The sequence below is a fragment of the Acanthisitta chloris genome, unplaced genomic scaffold (assembly GCF_000695815.1).
Source record: "Acanthisitta chloris isolate BGI_N310 unplaced genomic scaffold, ASM69581v1 scaffold3419, whole genome shotgun sequence".
NCBI classification, from domain to species: domain Eukaryota; kingdom Metazoa; phylum Chordata; class Aves; order Passeriformes; family Acanthisittidae; genus Acanthisitta; species Acanthisitta chloris.
In genome coordinates this window covers 38,235-60,047 of record NW_008691814.1, presented here as the reverse complement: position 1 = coordinate 60,047, position 21,813 = coordinate 38,235, and the positions used below count along the sequence as shown (strand labels likewise).

The 21,813-nt window shown below is 38.6% G+C and overlaps 1 protein-coding gene across 1 annotated transcript in view; it reads left to right on the top strand.

Moving 5' to 3' along the window:
• The window catches only part of NME7 (NME/NM23 family member 7), a gene marked incomplete at its 5' end in the record, with an annotated part of 68,939 nt that overhangs the window by 9,181 nt on the left and 37,945 nt on the right, over positions 1-21,813 (top strand). Inside the window, 4 exons of the mRNA XM_009082362.1 lie at positions 1,841-2,048; positions 5,298-5,403; positions 19,070-19,134; positions 19,954-20,022. Of these exons, the coding sequence (XP_009080610.1) occupies positions 1,841-2,048; positions 5,298-5,403; positions 19,070-19,134; positions 19,954-20,022 (448 nt within the window). The remainder of the gene's footprint in view (positions 1-1,840; positions 2,049-5,297; positions 5,404-19,069; positions 19,135-19,953; positions 20,023-21,813) is intronic.

The window sequence follows — 21,813 nt, the reverse complement described above, 5'->3', positions numbered from 1 at the left end:
GCTTTCCTTGAAAGTGTCAGCAACTTTCTTTTCCTTCCTCTGGATTTGGCAGTCTGTCTCTGGTAGGAAGAGGGTGCTTTGTGTTTCTTAGCCATGTTGATACCTGAAATTGCTCTGACTTGGTCAAAAGACCTGGTTTCAGTGCTGCAGGGAAGTGCTTGGGAGGGCATTGCAGCTGCTCTCCTGCAGCAGCAACTGATCTGTTGTGGGTCCAAACTCAAACACTTAAGAGACATGGCCCCAGGCTATGTCAGACCATGCTGGAGGTGAGAGGACAATTTAGAATTGCCTTTTCTTTGCTGAGTAAGCCTGTTTGAATATGTTGATAAATAAGCAAGAATTTTGCCTGCAGTGTTAGCTCACAGATGTCTGTCTACCTTAATGGTAATTGAGAACTGTAGCCTTTGCCCACTGTGATGTGGCTGTCTCCCATCCTACAGTACTATTGGCTGCATCTTCTGTATAGGATTTTTCTCTAAATTAGAAGTAAATATCTTTAAAACATTGCAAATCAAATAGAAACAATAATCTTCAAGGCAGTGAAATGTGAAGTCTTGGACTCAGTTAATGTTGTATTACTTGTCTTCGAATTTCGTTTGCATATTCACTAGTCAATGAATAACAAGTCTAATGAATAGTAGGGGAAAATAACAATTCTACTTGTTTGGAACATAATGTTTTTCATATTAAAGAATTTAATTTAAATAAATGTTTAATATTCAAGCCGCACAGTAAGCAGTGGTGTAGAAACTGCTTTTTTCTTGGGTGTATGTATTTGTAAGCTATTAATTGTATCCAAAACCAACAGTCTTTGCCCAACAGAACCTGAATTCCAATAGCTTTATGTAGCTTTTCATAGTTTTAATATCATTCCTTTAGCAAAGAACTAGTAGGATTTCTCTTCTCTTTTTGCACAGTGATCATTGCATAATTGATCATTAGGAAGAAGATGGTTGGAGAAGCATACATATCCACAATTATAATTATTTAAAGCTCTTTTTATTACAAAGTAGTGCACAAAGCATTGAGTCAACATTCTCCTTTGTTAGTTCTGTCCAGACTACACAGTGGAAAGACAGGCTTGTTGGTATGCATGTTTTGTGAAGGTATTGAATTATAGTTATGGTGTTTTGTTTAGTTTTTAAATAGAATGTTTGAGTTTCCAATTCTGGATGGTTATTTTCTATGTAAGCAAGGTGGTCAGGACAGGAGGCAGGCTGCTCCTGGCAGTCTCTTCTCCTTACTTGGATTCATCCCATTAATATCAGTTGACTTATTCCTATGTCAGGATGTCATAACTCACTTTGTGGTTAAGTCCTCTCTTGCACACAAACTTTCCCAGTCCTTCTTCTCCCTTCTTTCCCACTTTGGCTGGGCAAAATCCATGGGAGAGATCCATGGGGTAGTGGAGTGATCCATCCTGAAAGCAATGCTGAAGTTCTGTCAGTGGAGTACACATACAAGTCCTGTGTGAGAGTGTTGAAATCCTGCTGTGCAGAAGAGAGATGCTTAGGAATCATTCCTGTCAGACAAGTGTTAGCAGGGGCTCTTTCACTGTTTCCAGGACACCAGAACTGATCCTTTAAAATTTCTTTTGAAATCTAATGTACTACAAAGTAGCTTGAGTGAGTCTGTTATCTGGTTCTTTTTCTACAACCATAATAAGGGAATCCCTCTACACAACCTAGTCTAACCTCCTCCTCAAAGCAGAGTCAGCTTCAAAGTTAGATCAGGTTGCTCAAGGCCTTGGCAAATTGAGTTCTGAGCATCTCCACTGGATCATGTTTTTGTTGGTTTTAATTTGTAGTGTGGATCACCATGTGCTGTTTCCATTTTGCAGTGAGCTCCTCCAGTTTATAATGAGTGGTCCCATTGTTGCTATGGAGATCTTAGGAGATGATGCAGTTTGTAAGTGGAAAACATTACTGGGGCCAGCGAATGCTGCAGTGACTCAGACTGATACACTGGACAGCATCAGAGTGAACTTTGGAGAGAGTGGCCTAAGAAATGCAGCTCATGGCCCAGATTCGGTTGCTTCTGCTGCTCAAGTAAGTTTTTGACTCTTTCTTGACTGAGGTTTATTTTTACTTTATCTGTTAACAAGTGGGTCAGCAATTTCTCATTTTTTTCCACACTTGAGTTCAGAACTAGTTTACATGTTCTTCATGGGTGCTTCATAGCATGGAAAAATAAACCATCTGAAAACAGAAATCTTGTTTATCTCTGTCACAGAGGGGAACTTTGGGCACTTTGATCAGGAGAGCATGCCTGGTCATTTTTCATATCTTTTGTACATCACCAACAATGAGTTAATTGCATAGTCTGCGTAATCTACATATAGTTTACCAATGCTGGTAATAAAAAGCAAGGGATTAAACAATTAAATGCCCTCCTGTGTTTTGATTATCTGTACTTCTTTACAGTCTTCACTAGTCTTCTGCCTGCAGCCTGCTTTGCAGTTATTGTTCAGAGTGAAGAAGTATGAAAACAGGCCACTTTGTAGTGCTCTGAGAGGCAGTACAGTGGACGTGGCTTTGAGGAGTTCGGTTCTCTTTTGCTTTGTTTGCAGTCTGTCTTTCCTTGGTGCTAAGAAGAGATCCTGGGCCTGGGTGATAGATATTACCAGCACTTTTGTAGAATTGTGGTAATTATTTGTGTGCAATGTTGTGGGGTAGATATGCTGATAAGTGATGGCAAGAATAAAGTTTGTTTCATGATTGATTGGTATGTCAATGTGGTATCTTAACTGTTGACTAGCAGGGCAAAGATAGCAGTTGTTGTTTCCTTGATCCTAGTCTTTCCTCTGTAGTACAGATGGAGAGAGACTTCCCTTGGAATGCCTAATAAGCTGCCAAGTAGTGTATACTAGAAAATGTACATAGAGATCATATCCTGGCAGTGAGGGCAGAGTTGGTCAGCCTCCTGTTCTGGTTGGCATTAGGCTCTGTGGTATAATAGGCTAACTGCAAAGCATGGGCAGGTTTCTGCTGTCAAGCTCTCATCTCACTGATCTGCACCAGGCCTGAGCTGCTGGATCCAGTCCGTGTGCCTCTGGTTTTGGCAATCGTGTGCTCGACCTGAAGTACTTTTTCTGCTGGCTGACTTGGTGAAGATGGTAGAGAGTCAGAAAAAGTTTGGATAAGATTGATCTTTTCTAATGAAGGGGAATTACAGTCAGAAAAGTCTTTGAAGTTCTAGTTAAATAGATGTCTTCAAATACATGGGTGAAAGTTTATGTTCCTGTGTACTACCATGACAACTGTGCCAACTTCTGAACCAGGAGTGTAGGAAAGAGTATCTATTAGCATAAAATCTGGATTAGAAGCTTTGGTTTAAGTTTGTTGCTCTTTATGTGTTTCATTGTTTTTTGAAATGCTCTCTGAAGGCTCCATTTATCTGCAGCATTTTTATGGTACTGGGATTATTTTGTTGAACTTCTGCAGGTATGTGCATCTTTGTGGTGTTGCTGATATTGATCTTCAATAAATGAACTAAAATTATGAACTTAATACCCCTGCACGTATTTTAATTTAGTAAGCTCAGTATTACATGGCTGTATAGCAGTTGCTATGGAAACTAGTTGGCTGTGCCTTGCAGAAGCTTTGCTGAAAAGAAAGAAATATAAGATAAAGGGACCCAAATGAACTCTTTTGACAGAAAACTGAAGCCTCAACCACATTTAATGACCATACTGTAAACTGAACAGGTGGAGTGGAAGGCTGCATTGTTCTCCTTGGGGGCAAAATGCAAAGTGAAAACATGCCTCAGGTATACTCTGAGCTGCTGTCTCTCTGCTGGCCAAATTTTGTAATTTCTTTAGATAAGAATAAAGGGAAAGGAAAAGAATTTCGCTTTTTTTAAGGCTCCACATGGTTATAGTTTGGCCTTTCATTTTGTTAGTCCTTCACCATTATTGAGTTGGTTTCCTTTTGTGAATTTTAATGGATAAAACTAGGTGTTAAATATTATAAATATTTTGCTGCCTTTTCCTGGCTACTTCTTTTAGAGTAAACATTAGTTAACAGAGTGGGATAAGGTCTTTGAAGCATGCAACATTTCATCAGTAGAAGAATGCAGGAAATGAACCCTTTGGTCTCAGATATGCCCACATAAAATGTGTGTCACTTGCTAGAGGAAAAAGAAAAATTGTTTTCCTGCCCATTGAAAGATCAATTTGTTTGAATTGTATAATTGTTCAAGTAAGGATTACAGAAATCACCCAAGTGCCATGAGCTAAGGACTGGGAGATAGGTAAGTCTATTCCATTTGAATTGATCTAGTAAATTAAAGAAGACAATTCCAGGAAATGGCCTTTAGCACTGCTGCTGTTAGCCAGGGAAAAAAGCCCAAATAGGTTTCGTAGTAGTATTTCCTGGTTATTATTTTTTCTCTTAAATAGAAATTTATGAATTCTCTTACTGAATTTGACCAATAGGTATAAAATGGAATCTGTGTTTTGCATGTTTGTTAACTGGCAGATTGTGTAGCATATATGAATAAATGATATGGAAAAAGTGTGATGCTGGCAGTGACCAGTGAATAAATATCACTGAAACCTGTCAAGCTTCCCCCAGTATGGTGTAAGACCAAAGCTATATGATACCTAAGTAGTGATGGTGGGAAGAAAGAAAGAAAGTGATCAGAGGCAAAAAGCTTATTTTGATTTATCCTAGATATCAAAGTAATTGAGTTAATCAGATTCAATTCAGTAAGATTTTAAAAAATCCAATAAGGTCAATAAGGCATGAGAAGTGAGTTAGCAATTTTAGACAAAGTTTGATTGTTTAAGCTGAAAGGAAAAAATGTAAACAAATGGGATGGAGGTCAGTTTTGTATATGGAAACAGTACAGGCTGAGAATGGATGGTAGCTGCATATTTGCTTGCATAGTGGAAAAGATTATTTGAAAAGAGGGAAGATAAAATATGTGTATATGGGATTGGATTTGGGAAAAATACTGAGGAAAAAGGTAATTCGAAATACTGGGAACACCTAACCAAATGATTGTGGCAGCAGCATTTTGAATGCTCCGAGTATAAACAGATTGCACTTCTGAAGTGAAAAGAAAAACGCTGCAAGAAATATTCAAATTATATTTTTATGATTGTAGCAATGGTGCCAGAGGGGAAAAGATCTATTTGAGATAACATTACAGGGAAAAAGTATTTGTAGCACAAAAACCTGTAATTAGGGTTTATCTTCTGTGACTATTGATACTTCAGATGTTGTTATTTATGATAAAAGCTGATGTGTGCTGCTAGATCAATCTAAAATGTATTCAATTACAATTGTTTTCAGGAGCTGGAGTTTTTCTTTCCCTCCAGAGGAGGTCGTGGACCACTCAACAGTGCAAAATTCACAAACTGTACTTGTTGCATTATTAAGCCTCATGCTGTTAGCGAAGGTAAGCGATGCAGACAGTGAAGGTGAAATCCGTGTGTGTTTCATTGTATCCATGATAATTCCTGTGCCCTTTACTTGGGAGAATCAGACAGCAAGAGCACAGGGTATATTTCATAGTACATGCAAAAGTATGCAGATACATTGTCTTTTATATATATATATAGATGTATTTTATATTTTTGCAGTTCAGTTTCATGAAGAGTGAGTGGGTCATGTGCTTTCCATGCACATACTTGTTAACTTCAGAATAAGAAGGGAGAGGTGAAAATGAGAAGGATACAGATATAGATGAGATTTGATGAATCTTATTGTGACAGCTTACCATGCCCTTGCTTCTGTCTGCCCACCACAATCATCTGCTGGAGGTTAGCATCCTCACAAAAGAGTGAAAGCAGGATGCCTGGTGATATTTCCGGGCCTTCCACTCATGCAGTAACACATTAAATTAAAGCTACTCACAAAGGGAGATATGTGCTGATAGGGATCTTGTTCTGCTGAATGCAGTGGGGATGGAAAGTAGAAAAGGCTTGTTTATGAAAGTGAGCCAAAGACCTAAAGCATTTGGTGGACTCTGTAATGCCTGTGAGCTCTCCATATGAGTATTGGAAATGTTTAATGCCCTACTGTTACCATGCAAAAATAATCTCATTTGTGTCCTGTACTCACATAGCAGGAGTATGTGTAGGAGCACTGAGTGCAGTAAAATATTTTGGCTCTGGCACTGAAACAGTATTTTTTGAATGCAGAATAAATATTGCTATGTGAGAGTGTCGAGTTTTTTCTTAGGAAGGTGCAAAGCACACTGCAACGTTTTAATCACTTCTCTGTGGATAGCTGAAATGGAAACAGCTGAAGTGGCTGGAGCAGTTTCCAGGCCTTTCACACCTCAAGTGGGATGTCTGGAGAGCTTGCTGAAAAAAAAAACCCAACAAGAAAGGCTTTCATAAGAAAGAGTCTTGCACTCACTACTGATAATATGCCTGTTATCTCTTCCAGGCCTTGCATGGTATCTGCTACTGATAAGTCTGCCATGCAGCAAAGACAGAGCGATGTTCCTTTTACAGAAATGTGGGCAGCAGCTGAGACTATGATTTTACCTAGCTACATGTTTGCAGAGGACGAACTTTTCGTGGCAGGGTCCTTCATTTGAGTGTGACAATAGCAAAGTGGATGGCTTGCACTGTGCTTTTTTATACTTAAGATGAAATTTCTATTACATATAGAGGCTCAGACTCGATCTTAGTGAGTTCAGGTTGTCTCTTCCTATTTTAATTGTCTTCATTCCTGTAGATTTCATAGTCTGTTACTTTCTTTCCTTCTTCTTGAACTCCTCTGAATTTTTCTGAATTGCCAAAAGACAAATTCTCACCCTGTTTGCACTCCCCTCTGGGAGTGTGAGGGTGGTGAGAGAGACAGAAAGAGGTACAGATACAGATAAACAAAAAATGTACATGCACACCTAGCTTTGCAGTATCAGCACTAAAAGACTGCCCTAAGGTTGAGCTTAATATCCACAATATGGTCCTTTTTCTCACACTACAGAGAGCTGGAAAGGCAGACAACAGCTGCCAAACAGCAGCTGAAGTTTGGAAGATGAAGTGTACCTTGTGTGAGCATTGTCCCTCAGTGCAGCTTTGATTATTACACTCAGCAGAATGTAGAAATCAAAATTGAGTTTTCTTTTCCAAATCACCAAAGCATTTTATCAATTTGTTGTGGTTTAGCCCCAGCTGGCAACTAAACCCCACACAGCCACTCCCTCATTTCCACCCAGTGGGATGGGGGAGAGAATCAGCAGAGTAAAACTGGGAAAACTCATGGGTTGAGATAAGACAGTTTAATAAGTAAAGCAAAAGCAGTGCACATAAGCAAAGCAAAACAGAATTAGTTCACTCCTTCCCATTGACAGGGGGTGTTCAGTCATCCCCAGAAAAGCAGGAACTGCAACGTCAGTCCAACGGGCCAGGAGTGTTGCAGGGGAGAGGACTTTGCTTTCTTAGCCTCTTCTCTTCTGTCTTCCTTAGTCTTGTATTCTTCTTCAGCTTATTTTCATGAGTTAAGCCAGAAATATTTATGTGGGTCAAAGCAGCAGAGCCTCTTATGCATTGGAGTTTTGATTTGTGCTTCACAAATTTTCAGTATTGAATCTCTAAAAATAAGCCTTCTTGCCTTATGCGCTGCTGAGGCTTTGAACTTGACTATCTAATTACCATGAATTTAAGCTGCTCATTACGTATTTACAATTACATGAAGTTTCACTGACGCACTTGAGCTTATACAGAGCTTTAGTCTTTATTTCACCAGAAACATTTGACTGAATTAATGAATTGAATTTTGCTTTCTGGTCCTTTTTTTCCCAGTGTTTGGTTTTCTTCCAGAGTCTGTTGCATAACTGATTCTTAGAAGGAAAAATCTTCTATTTCTCTATCCTGCAAGATCGTTTGCTTTAACCACAGCTGTAAACTAGGGTGCTTTTCAGCGAGTTTACCTTGCTGTCAAAAGGCTGGATGTAATCTCTAATTTATGCTGGTTAATTCCTGGAGAGAGCCCTGTCTTAGGAACTGACTTTGATTGCAATAGGGGTTTTAAAGGGTTCCTACCCAGTGACAAAGTAGTGGAAAATCACTGCTGGGTTTATCTCTGGCCTTGCTGACTGTCTCCTGATGGGCATGCAGAAACATCTGTTCCTAGGCAGCTGCAGCAGTGCAGCCTGACCACCTGCAGCAGGACCTGGTGCAACACTCATGCCCTTGAGAAGTCCTGTAAGCAAGAGGGTCTAAAGTGCCTGCCAGGCTGCAGGGGAACCCCGAGGCCTGATAAGGGATGTTGGGGGCGTTACGTGAAGTTTAGCTTCAGCTGTCAAGGGTGTTGCTAATGCTGGAAGGATGGTATTGCTGGCCCTCTAGGAGTGTGTATCATTCACATCTCTTGAAGAGCTAAGGCAATACCTATTTTGTCAGTCTGATGTCTGTAATGTCTTCTGTGGTGGATCAGAAATGGGAAACGTCAGGGAAAAGGCCATTGAAGGCAATGTAGCCCAGATTTCTGGACCAGACAGCTTTGCTCTTTCTCTAGTGGCTCCTCCCAGTCGAGGTGAAGCACTTTCCTGGTCAGCAGCAGTGAGGTGGTTGTGTTTTAATTCTAAAGGGAGTTTTCAAAAACAGTTCCTCTTTATTGGAAACGAGAAGAATGCAAAAGCAACCTGATGCTACTCCATGCAAACTTGTTCTGACCAATGATGCATCAGGGAGACATGACATGGTTTGACCCCGCTAGAATCTGTCCCTTTTTTACTGTTTTTTAGTCTCCTCTTTTCCTGAGACCAGTTTTCAGCCAATGAGGGTGGTAACTAGTAAGCAGAGCTCTAGGATTGTATGGCTAAGCTGTTTAACTGTTCGAAAATTTTAGTGTGGATCTGTGTTCTGTAATCCTCTTGCTTCCTGTACTTCTGATACTTCGGGTACAAGATCATAGTTGCAATTACTTAAACTTTCTCTTTTTGTAGTTCCCCTCATGGTATTAGATCTAGATGTATTAGCAGTAGTGCTCAGAAGCCAAAACTGTGAATTCGCCAACACGGATAAACATCGTTTTAATGCCCTGAGGACAGTTATGACTCGACTGTTTTGTGAGCAGAAATAGCACCTTGTAGATCACTGGGTGTGATTAACTTGAATGTATTTATGTGTAATAACTTAGTCATGTTTGCTGTGGGAATTAGAATTTGGTATTTCATGACTAGTTTAAAGCTTCTTTAATGTGACCTTTAGCTCTTTCCTTTGAAAAATGAGCAGGGGAAAATTTTAAAAATAGTGATCATCAGGCTATAAAGGCTGAAGTCACGAGTGTGTTGTGGTTCACATTTTGAACTTAGGTTGCAGCACAGAGCTCAGCAGGTGAAATCCTGCCCTTTTTATCTGCTCTCCTAAGCTGAGACATGGGTTCTCCTAATGTCAGAGTTTTGCCAAAAGCAAATTTAGGGCTAGAACTGAGCCATGAACTTGAAAAGTGAAACTGCTGGTCAAGACTTCATTGGACCTGGTCGAAACTGAAAGGTCTGCGTAGAGGTAACAAAACCTCTGTGGTCTTGAGAGCTCCTGGGTGTGAGACTGACTACCTAGACAGGCTTGTTCTCCTCGTATGTGTTTAGTTGGGATTTTGTTCTAACATTTTTGGTAAGTTAAATCTTTGTTCCTCTTATATAATTTAATAAACCAAACCAAACAGTGCTGTCTTCCACAGTATTCTTCAACTAAAACTTAAGTCTCATCGAAACAAAAGAAGCAGGAATACATTTTTTCCACATGGAAATGATATTATGTGGAAATGTGGTTTTAGTGGATGATAAATCTTACAGACCTCTTCTGTCTTAACTTAGTAGTTAGTGGACAGCTTTAGAAAGTTGTAGAAGCTTACACTGATTAATGAAATGCTACGTGACAAGTAACCATAAGAATCATATTTCCTTGTTTATGCAAAGACAGAAAAATTCCAATGGAGTGAATAGATCATTGCTCCAAAGACAAACCTAACTTTGACAAAAAGAACACCAAGGACAGTAGTTCAGTCTCAAGCAGGTACAGAAACAAAGTTTACTTAGGTAGGATCTCAAGTGAAGTTACTGTATAAGAGAGAGCGAGGAGAGAGGGATTGTAGAGAGTGGGAATCCAGCATTGTAGTGGATTATATGTCTGACTGTAAACAACTGAAGAACCGTTCCTGACATTCTATATACTTGTTGCTCTTTGGAAGAGAGATGATATCCCTCTGAAAATGTCCAATTCACCTCTGTATTATGCTAAGTATAGTTACATGTATGTAGTTAGGAAATCAAATAAGCTCGAAAACAAAGAGGATGGGATAGTGGAGGTGCAAATCTGTTATCATGCTCAGAACTTGGTATCTATCTCATAGGTTTTTATCAAGACAATCTGTATGCATTAGATAAGATTTGTAAAAATTGTAAACAAACTCTGGAAATTGTTCCTTTTTTTACCCTTTTAGGCATAAGTTTGAGCAATTCATTGTTTTCAGGAAACCGAGAATTAGAGCAAGGATTTTGGAGAGCTGTCTTCTCATGCTTGAGAAAAAAATGAGGAATGCAATTTTCTCATAAGTAATCTGAAAGTATGTCTTTTGTCTGTGATAAGTATGTGTAATAGAAAGGTGAAGTGCAGATGCTGTGGAGTTCACCTCATTGTAGATAGGACTTTTCTTTGGATCTTGTGTCCAAGGTTGAGTGCCAAAGGGCATCAGGGATAGCCTTAAAACACTTGGTAATTAGAAGTCTGTAGGGAACTATTTGAAAGATAGAATCTGGACACAAAAAAACCAAGTGGGATAAACACAGATCTTTACAGATACTTCAAAGTACAGGGGATTGTTTGAGATGTGACCTCTGGATATTCCCACATGCAATATGGCAGTCTTAGCACTGCAGTCCTGTGGAAATTATCTAGTAAAGCTCTATGCTTTCAGATTCAGGCACTCTTTTGCTGAACAGATTTGCCCAGGCACCAAACGTATTTATGCAAAATTAAATACATTTGTTTCTTATGTTTTCCTTGAATGTATTCTATATAGGGTGTGAAGCACTTGGTGGTGTCTAGTGGTGCTGGGGTATTTTTGGTTGGTTGTTTCTTTTTCTCTTTAGAGAAGCTAGGAAAAAGTGATTAAAAATTAAAGCAACCTATTTTACCACTTTATCATCATGTTTTTGGAAAAAAGTTTAGCTTCCATGAGAACAGTAGTCCATCCACTTCCATCTGTGTTTTGAATTCTTTGCTGTAGTTGTCATGATGGATATTCCTTGCCTGGGATGTTTGGTTTTGAAACCGAATGTTGTTTCTTGGTTATTTCCTGCATAAAGTTTTAGCAGCTTGGCATTGGCTTCCCAGCTTAGACTGACTTTGGCTTTCAGTGGCTGGTGGGGAAGTGACATTTATTTTTTTTTCAAAGTAGGAAAAATCTATTTTGCATTTGAATTGATTAAGGTAGAGGGGGAGTTGAACTGAATCTGGAAATCCTTTCTGACATTTTGAGACAGGAAGGAAGAGGAGGAGGTATACTTCAGAAAAACAAACAGATTAAGTGGCACAGCCAATCCTTGCTGAAGCTTATAAGGATCTTCCAGCTGGAAACAGAGTGTTTCCAGTTTGTGTTCAGTAGACATATTAGTGGTGTTCATGTTGCTGAAAATCACCTCTGTGCAGGGATGATGGTATTAACATAAACAAAAAAAGAAGTCATTAGAAATGCACGTTTATTACTGCATTTTGGGTCAATGGTTAGAGAAAAGTCAGTTCTAAGAGTGAACCAGAAAATTTCAGGATAATGAAACTCCTCTTATAGCAAGGAAACAGATGAATCAAGAGTCTATAATTTCATTTAAATCACTCAGTGATGATACAATGGACATTTATCTGCATGTCTTTTTGAAGGAAAATATGCTTTGCTGATCTCTGAATTCCCTACATTTGCTTTCTGTAACAGAAACAGAGCCAGATAGTCTAATTCACTTGAATATCAGTGCCTTCATCAAAGTTCTTTGCTGTTAGAAAACCAGAATTTTCCCTTAGTGAACGAATTTGTACATTCAGATCACTGCAGCATAGGCATGTGCATAGCTTTAAATGTTTCACTGAATGTTGCACTGGACATGAGCATGTCAAATTAAAAGGGCTTTAGAAACGAAGTCTTGCTGCCCATCCTGGGGCCAGTTCTTGTCAATATTGTCATTAATGGCTCAGATGGGGAAGGACAGCGCATGCTTGGAATGTTCACAGATGGTACCAAGTGCCTACTGCAGTTTTGAAGGATGTGATTAGAATTCAGAGCGTTCCTGATGAACTGCAGAAAGGAAGCAATGTGAAGAGGATGAAACTGAATATAAACCTCATAGCACTACCATGGAGAAGGGAAAATAAATGCACAAATATAAAATAGAGAAGAACTGGCAGGGTATCAGTGAAAAGTCTGTATTTCTCAATGGTTGGATTTGTGATGTAGTATAACCATAGTCAGTGTTCATGGTGTTGGACCCAGTAGTTCTGCTCAGTGCTCATGAGAATCCAGCTTGTGTATCATGTCCAGTTTCTGGGCACTCTGTTTCAAAAATAACATAATCAATCAATTCTCCTGGGGCATATAATGGAACCAGAGGTTACCAGGAATTTTTAGAACATTTTCAAAGAATGAAAAAAATGCAGCCATGCCTAATCTAACTCACTGTACCTTGGAGCAAAAGATAAATATATTGAAGTCTCTTCTTTTACTGCCCTTTTCAAGTCAGAGTGTAAGGAGAAAATCAAGGTACTGGATCTGAAAACAGCCAAAACACAAAATGTGGGAATATATGATAGTCTTTTGCCAAGTGGAAAATAAATTATAGAGCTTACAGTGTATTTGCTATTGATCTGGGACAGCGAGTTAGTAAACCTTCCACACAGAGTGGAATATAAAATTCGTAAAGGCTGGAGCAGATTATAGGGGATCTCATGAGGCTTTTAACCTCCAGAGTTAAGTTAATTGACAGTGTAATAGTAGAATAAAGTTATTGTTTATAATTATTGGTAAATGCACACTCCAAGGCATAATTTTAACCACTTCCTCTCTGTAACTGTAAGCATGAAAAGTTTCATGCACAGTGTTCAGTAGGGATAACCAGGAAAAAGGAAGGAATATCATTAAGCCTGTGAATGGCTTGAATTATAATACTGAATGGCATCATATAATCCAGTGAAGCAGCCTCAGCTAAAATACCATGTTTAGTTTTGTTCACACTCAAGAAATAAGCAAAAATAAATGAAAATTAGTATAGTATAGTAGCATTCCTCTAGCCAGAGTGATTCACCATAATCTTTTCAAGTGAAAGAAAGATAAAATCAGGGTGGATGTGCTAAAGGAGTACAAAGTAATTGAACATCTCAAAAAGCAAAACAAAATAGATACTTCTTTTTAAACTTTCTCTTAACTAAAGAACAAAGAAAGAAACTTAAGCCTTTCTGGTTTTTTGTAGATATGCAACCATCATTTTGAGTTCAACATAACTGTCATAGAGATATTGATCTTTCCTTCTGAATCTTTCTCTCTTCTTCAGATTCCCTTCTCAAATGGCATAAGCTGCACAGCCAAATTTCTGGATACTTTCTGTAGCCTGACCTTGATCTTTAACTTACATTTCTGTATGGGCTTTTGTATCTGAAGTGTGACTCTTCCCATCTGTTCCCATGCAAGAATTCCCAGAAAACCTTTTTTTCACTACAAATTTTTATCATTTGTTGCCTTAGTGCCCTGTCTGGCATTCACAAATGCGGCCTTGCCACATGTTTATAGTGGTTCAGAAAGTTGCAGCTGGGATTAAGCCTTTGAACCTTTCACCCCCTTTGAATCTATCAGTTCCTGTTCGCAGTCACATCATATACTCAGCCTTTTTGGTTTCAGGGTCCCAAAATTTACTATCTGCATGCATCATTTTTCTTCTCCCAGCAAAATACTGACTTCTATTCTCCACTAAAGCAGTGGTGATATCTTTTGTCTTCACCCTTTTAGTATTTTCAAGTGGATGTTGCTTGTAAAGTTTTTCACCAGTGCTGCTGTGTTGATGGAGTTCTCCATAAATATCTGTTAAGCTGCCCTGCAAACTTCTTGAGGTTCTCCTTTAATACAATGCCTAGACAGAAATGAGGAATGATGCAAATTCTTGGATTCTATCACTATGAAAATATTCTTTCATCGTTTCCTCATATGTTCCTCTTTATCTTCTGTCTGTATTCACTTGTCTATTTTTTTCCTTCATGTGATCAACCTGGGTAGCTTTTGAGCTCCCCTTCCCCGTTGTTGGCCCAGTGTGTCACTCAGGAGACCCTCCATGACTCCCTTCTCGGTGTGCCAGAGCACAGATATAAAAATGACTGCGTGTCCTTTTTCACAGAGTACACAGTGAGGCTGAGAGATCAATAGTTCTAAATTATCACTATGACCAAACTTTTGGGGTATCTAGAAATGGTGTATTTATGTTGCATAGTAAGAATGCCTGGAGTTGTGATATTAATTACAAGCAGAAAAAGCAAAAGAGACTGACAAACCTTGTTCTTCAACAAGATGGGTTGACCTACTGATAGGAAGTGCAATTTTTGAGAATATCTGTAATTTGCTTACTGCACAGTGTTTTGCAGTGTTGTCTAGAACCAAGATTAATGAGAACTTCAACTGAAATACATTCCAGGAGGGTCCAACTCTGAATCCCACTTTTCCCTCTTCTAGAATTTGAAAAGGACTTTGCTTGGAGTCAAGCCTGATTGTGATTCTCTGGAGTTTTGGGACAGGACCTTAACACTTGGCAATAAAGAATCAGATAATTTCATTATACTGTGAAACATATTAAACGTATTACTGTGAAGCATTTAAAAATGAAAAAAATTGACTTGAAATGAAACTGCAACTTACAGTTAGTGCTATGTTAAGCACCTGGTACTGGTTGCTTTTAGAAATATGTTACTGGATTAGGTGGATCATTGATCTGATCAGTCACAGCAGCTTGTGTATTCCTGTCCAGAAAAACTGCTGTTGTTCCAGAGGAATGATGTTTAAGTATTCGAGGGGTTTAAAAAAATGACATATGGAGGTTGAGGTGAGGAAGCTAGTTCTTGCCTTGCTTTGCAGGCAGTCTGCTGTCTTGCCTAATAACCTTCTAACAGTGGAATGGTTAAACTGGAAAACAGGCCAAGAACAAAGGGAAGAGAATATAATGTTCCTATTCGTAGGGTTGGTTGTTTGTGGTGCACTGGAACTGAAATGTCCCAGTAGCAGAGCTGTTGCATCTCATTAATTAAAGTGCTATTAGGTTAAAAGTGACTTTCATTGACTGTTTTATTTTATCCCAGTCCATAATTCTGCAGACGGTTGTAACATTTTTCAGTCTGATGTCTTCCCTGCTATTTTCTGTTTCTTAGTGAAGGACGATTTTCGAATACTGTGTGTTGCAAAGCAAGAAATTGTAGAAGATGAATGTAACTGAGGAAGTCTTGGTACCTTATCATTTTACCTTATTAAAATATGTTGGTAGATTATCTGTCTTGTATCTGCCTAGAAGATATAAAGCATGTTCCTGGTTTTGTTTTCTCTCACTCTCCCATTTGTTTGGATTAGTATTAAATTCCCCTAGTTGTATTTAGTAATGCTTGTGATTCTTTTGTGCTCTGCCACTGAAAATTCATCATAACTGTTGCCTAATCTGCAGCTTTGATTTGGGTTCTTACTGTAATCACATTTTAAACATGCACTGACCCTGTTTGAAGGGTCCTTAGAAAGTTGTTTTTTCACTACAGATTTGGATTTGAAAGTTGAAAAGAATTATTGAAAGCTGTTGAAATGGCTCTCTAATTAGTTCCTCTTTTCCTTAGCCTTATCTGCCCACAAAGGAGAGGGTATGTCCCAGTTCAGTCATGCAACTGGCTGAAAGCCTGCGACAGATCCCAAGCCGAGCCTTGAGCTTCCACTCTTCTGTTGCTTGGGGATTGCCTTTATGCTTTTCGTTTCTATTTTGGTTCAGGTAGAATTCTAAAGGAAAATGTCCCTAGGACAAGTGATATGTGTATTGCCTAAACTGGGACAAGGGAGGCCAAGTCACTGGATTTGTAGATTTGTGCTACCACTGGCAACTTGCTTATCTTCCTCTGCCTCAATTCCCAGATCTGGGAAGTGGAGCTAACATTCTGCTTTGCAAACAGAAGTGGCATCTCGTGCCTCTTCCTTAAGGTGCTTTGAGAATTGTTTTGGCAAGGCATCTATCTGTCTACAATGGTGACAATAAGTCCTTTAGCTAAGCCTTTTGGGTGTTGCAGGCATGGGATGTCTGTCTGGAGCAACAAGGTGCTTTCTTGCTCTGGTGGGTGAGAGTGAACTCAGAAATACAATGTAGAGCAAAATCTTGTTATGTTTATCACAGTTAATTATTAAAGGAGCCTTGTATTAAAGACCTATATGCAAAATACCTTCCTACTTTGTTTGCTGTCATTAAAGGAGCCTACCTTCTCTCTACAGAAAAGATGTATCTTAGTGACTTCAGTAGAGCAACAGCTCAGAAAGCTGAATATTTGAGTCCCCCCTTGTTTCTCTAAAACATGTATTTTGTGTGCAGCTTGTAAAACTGCTGGAGACTAAAGTTCTGTAAAAAGCAGATCTCCATAGTACCCCAGAACCTGGTGTATTTTAATTAGATGCTTACTGGCTGTGAGGGCCTATGAAACTGATAAAGTGTAAAATGGACATCTGTCAGGCAAAGCAGCTTTCCCATAACTTTGTCAAAGCCTTTTCCCTGCAAGTGGCAGTGACCATTTATCTGCCAGTGCCCTTTCTTCATCTTTGTTGGTTTCTGGCAAAGCAGTTGACTGGAGTATTGTCTCTGAAGTTTGAGAATGAGGAAATGTTCATGCTCTGTCACGGATTATTTATGAATTTATTTATTTCCTGAATGATTCCTAGCCAGTCACTGAATCTCTTTATAAACTGGCCATTCATCTCTGAAGTCAAGACTGTAGGCTGCCTCAGTGGAACCTGTGTGGAATTGTCTGAGCTGCTCAGCCATTCCAGCAGGGTGGGCAAAAAGAAACTAGGGCTCTGGTTTCTCTCTCTCACATGGTCTTGCATTTCCTGGGCAAACCTGTCCAAGTTCCTTCATTTTGCTGCTGCAATTACTATTTTTTCTTACCTTGAAAAAGGGGATTCTTTTTTGTTCTGGGTTCACAGGAAACTCTTACCAGTGCTAGTGAGCTGTGGTGGAACAGTGTAGTGGGACAGGACCTACACCTGCCTCCACTTGTTTCTATGTTCTGTAAGCCCAAAGAGCTGTGTGGACTGAGTATGTACCAAAATCTCAGGTTTTCCCTTTAGTAGTTTGAAGATTTTTTGGAAGACATATGCACTGTTTTGTATGTAATGTGAAAATATGGTGAAGGATACTTCAGAGACAGATTTTTTTCATTTTCATTTGTAAATACAATTTTTGAAAGCCCTTCAACTATCTGTCTTGTTTACTCAGTGCTTCCACTGACCTTTTAACATGGTAGGAAGCTTATCAATCCTATGCCACAGGTATTAGCAGACTGTGTCTTGGGCATGCTATAACCTAGATACTAGCTTTGTTTTATTCTCATCTCCTGAATTTATGCAGTGCTAAGTATTTTGCAATTTAAAGACTAGTTAATAGAAGGATTTAATGACCAAGAGTTAAATCCTGCTGTTGTCCTTCATTTCAGGATATTCTTCTGTGGTTAATGTTGTTCTGAATAAATGTCCAGAGATTTCTCACAACCTGTACTAGAGGACAGGCATTCGCATTCTATAAAAACAGTGATTCTATGAAATTCACTCACAGAGTACTGTGCTTGGTTGACATAATCTTCAAAATGGCCTGGTCTTGTAAGCACAGGCAAATTTAAAATACACATTCAGTGGAAAATCGGTGGTTCTGTTCTCTGAAGTTAGTGTTTTGGTTTGCAGTATCATTATCATGGTTTAAGCCCAGCCAGCCACCAAACACCACACAGCAGCTCACTCACTCCCCCACCAGTGGGATGAGGGAGAGAATCAGAAGGGTAAAAGCTAGAAAACTCGTGGGTTGAGATAAAGATGGTTTAATAGGGAAAGCAAAAGCTGCACACACAAAAACAAAACAAGAAATTAATTCACTGCTTCCCATGGGCAGGAGGTGTTCAGCATCTCCAGGAGAGCAGGGCCCATCACACATAATGATTCCTTGGGAAGACAAACGCCATCACTTCAAATGTCTCCTCCTTCCTCCTTTGTCTCCCCACCTTATATACTGAGCATGATGTCATATGGTATGGAATACCCCTTTGGTCAGTTTGGGTCACCTGTCCCAGCTGTGTTTCCTCCCAGTTCCAGCATGGCAGTATGGAAAGCAGCAAAGGCCTTGGCTCTGTGTGAGCTCTGCTCAGCAATAACAAAAACATCTCCATATTATCAACCCTGTGTTCAGCACAAATCCAAGACACAGTCCAATACTAGCCACGGTGAAAAACGTTAACTCTACCCCAGCCAAAACCAGCACAATCATTCCATCTTTGAGGATGCATTCTGGAGACACTAAATCAAGCAATAACATATTTGTGAGCTATAAACTTAAAAGGTATAGGTTATTTTGCACCAATGTGTTTTTCCCATAGAAGACATGAACTTTTCTACTGGTTTATTGGTAATGTTTGTTATCATTATGCATGATTTCTGGCTTAAAGTAGGACCTGCACTCCAGTGAACACAGTATAAAAAAAGACAACCTGTGCTCTGAATTGGTTATGATTAAGCATCAGTATTACCAACGGATCTTCATTAAAAATCTAAACCTTGTTTTTGCAGCAACTGGGTATTTTGCAGTTGATCTGAGAAAAGCAAAGGCTTCACTGATTATCTCTTTTGGTAAAAATTCTTGTCAGTAGCTGCCTGGAATGTAGTGGTTTGAAACCATCAATATGTCACTTGTACAGAACATAGGGTATGTGAACTCAACTCTGCTCTCTGCTTCCTCTCACAGCATTACACAAACACTGTTTTTTTGGTTTGAAAATAAGTGGTGTATTGGCATAACACCTTTCAGTTGTAAATTCTGCTTTTTAAAATTGAATACTGTATTTTCCATGTTTCTTCAGGGCTCACTGGAAGGATTATAAAAGCTATCATCAAGGAAGGATTTCAGATCTCAGCTTTGCAGATGGTAGGTTTCCTTTTGTGTATGTTTTTCTGATAAACAGTAGTTGGACAAGTGCCATATGCTACAATGCATGGGTGTCTTCCTGCAATATAGAACCCTTGTCCAGGCTGTAGCAATGTTTTGGGATCAGCATTGTTCTTGTGATATTTGTGTTTTATTGTTTGATTGATCATCTGATCTATTTCTATTTGTTCAGTGAACTTGAGGCAATACACTGTACTTCTCTGAATCTGAGTTTCCTGTAGTTAGAAGAGGGGATAATGATACCTGTCTCTTCTGAAGCAATTTGAGATATCTTTACAAAATGCACTAGCTAAGATTAATGAAACTATTGTTAATATCCTTCCTTAATTTTTTTAAAATTATTTTTATGGGAATGCTTTTAAAGATTCTGAAAGGATTTTGACACCCTGAACACCCTCAGCAGTTATAAGATTATCTCCAAGAGTAGCCCACTAATTCCTGTCCTTCAATTTTTGTGCAAGTCTCAAGATCTGAAATTCCCCTATCACTCAAATCCCCATCACAAATGAAGAATATACCCTTTCCTTTGCTATCCAAGAAAAACATCCTCTTGCATGTCTTAGTGGCATCAGCTAAAACACTACTTGTCTACTTAGATTTAAGGTGGAAAAAGATACTATGTGCTATAGTGCCTGTGACATCATTGACTAAGCTGTTGACAAACTTCATATTGCAGCAGTAAAGCCATTCCTTTAACTTAGTGAAACTTGAAAGAGAATTCTGAATGTTTGCTGGTTAAAAATGGATGTCTGTCTGATGTTTTTTGATACAGACTGGCTAACATTTTTGTTTTCTTAGTTCAACATGGAGCGTACAAATGTGGAAGAATTTTATGAGATATATAAAGGTGTCGTCCCTGAGTACATGGTAAGCATAAGTTTGAGAAGAATCTGTTAAAAAAATAAAATATGATTCAATGAGGAATCTTTTTCTTGCTTGGGATTGTGTCAGGATTCCTTTTAGGAACCTGGTATTGGTCAGTTCTAGTTTGTTCTCAAATAAATTCATTAATCTTGAAAATTGTGCTATCTATGTTGAAATAAAGGAGGATCTTTCATGAAAATTGTCCAGCCAAGGAATCTGTAAAATATGAGAGTGATGCTCCCCACTTACCCCAAGTCAGTAATCTTATTGCTGTAGAGCTATGAGAATGTGTCACATCTGCATCTTGGCTTGATTGATATTGAAGTGGTGACTTGGACGAGGATATATATTTATTGTTTTATTTACAATGACTTGCTGTATTTGAAGCTTTCCTAATGACATTTTGAGCCATTCTTTCATTGATTGATCTGACTTCTGTAGATCTTCAGAAAATTGAAGTTTAAGATATGCTGCAATCCCAACAGACATCTAGGACTCTATGTTATTATGCCTTGTTGAACTGTCAGATAAAACTTCCTGACTGCAGATAGAACAATGGGATACCAGAAGATGAGCTTGTATTTCTCTATCACCTTGTCAGAGGATTTTGGTTCCTTTAACTCATAGTAATTTTTAAATTTACTATATAGTTTACTCATAGTAATGAGCTTAGCTTCACTGCCATGCTATGCACTATGCAAATTATCCTTAATTTTTAAATGCTTAAATTATTTAAAAGTTTCTATGTATTCACAAATATTACTCCAGACAGTTACTAATATTACTCTTACAATGAATTTATTATTATTTTTCTCCGTTTATGATTGTTCAGCCTAACTTAATTCAGAGTCCAGTGCTACTGCAAAAGTCTCTGCTTTGAACCAAACTGGAAGTTTTCTGCCATTTTATGCAGCTCTTTTATACAATCTCTGACTCTCTAAGAAGTTGCAGATTTTAGTTATATAATTTAATTGGAGAGTTACTCAAAGGAGAAGGTGACATTTAAACAGGCTAAGTCAATAAGTAAGATATGTTTTAGGTGATTTCAAGAAAAGTGAAAAACTAGGGCTCTGTCCTGCAAGTTGTATGTACTGTATTCCCTCAGCTGAAGAGAAATCAAATAACTCCATGCACTCAAGATACCTGACAAACAGGAAAACATAGGAAAGCTGATCATGATGGTAAAGGGATCCAGAGAAGGCACACATGGGAACAGCAACAGATATTGTCAGTGCAGGCCAAATAGGAAGAAGTATGTTGCCAAATAGGATATTGAAGAAAGAATATGACCTCTCATACATGTGACTCAGAACCATCTGTTTTGATCTAAATTTTATTTATCATTCAAAAATAACTCAGTACAGAAGATACTGGCATCCAGAAATCGTCTTAAAAAACTGTACTCCCATTTCTTCTGGTTACCCCTTGTCAGTCAGATAAGGGCTTGACATTATATATAAAGTACTTCTTTGTGGAAAGAGAAAGGTATACAATTGCCCAAAATTTCAGCTTTGTTGGTATCTCCTGTATGGGAATTTGCATACTATTGATTAGTTTTTGTGCTGTTTTGCTTTGTATTTCCTGCTGTAGCCAGAATAGAAACTGGAGTAAAAAGAAGGGAGATTATTTTGGGTCAGCTCAGAATTTGCTTTGTTATTCTAAAATGCTTGAGCTTGATCCAGCTCCAGGAGGGTTTTGGTTGAACACAAACCATGCTATTTGATGAATCAACTCCTTACTAAAGAAAATCTGATTTAGCTGTAACTGGGAGTCTTACCAGATAAACTATGCCTG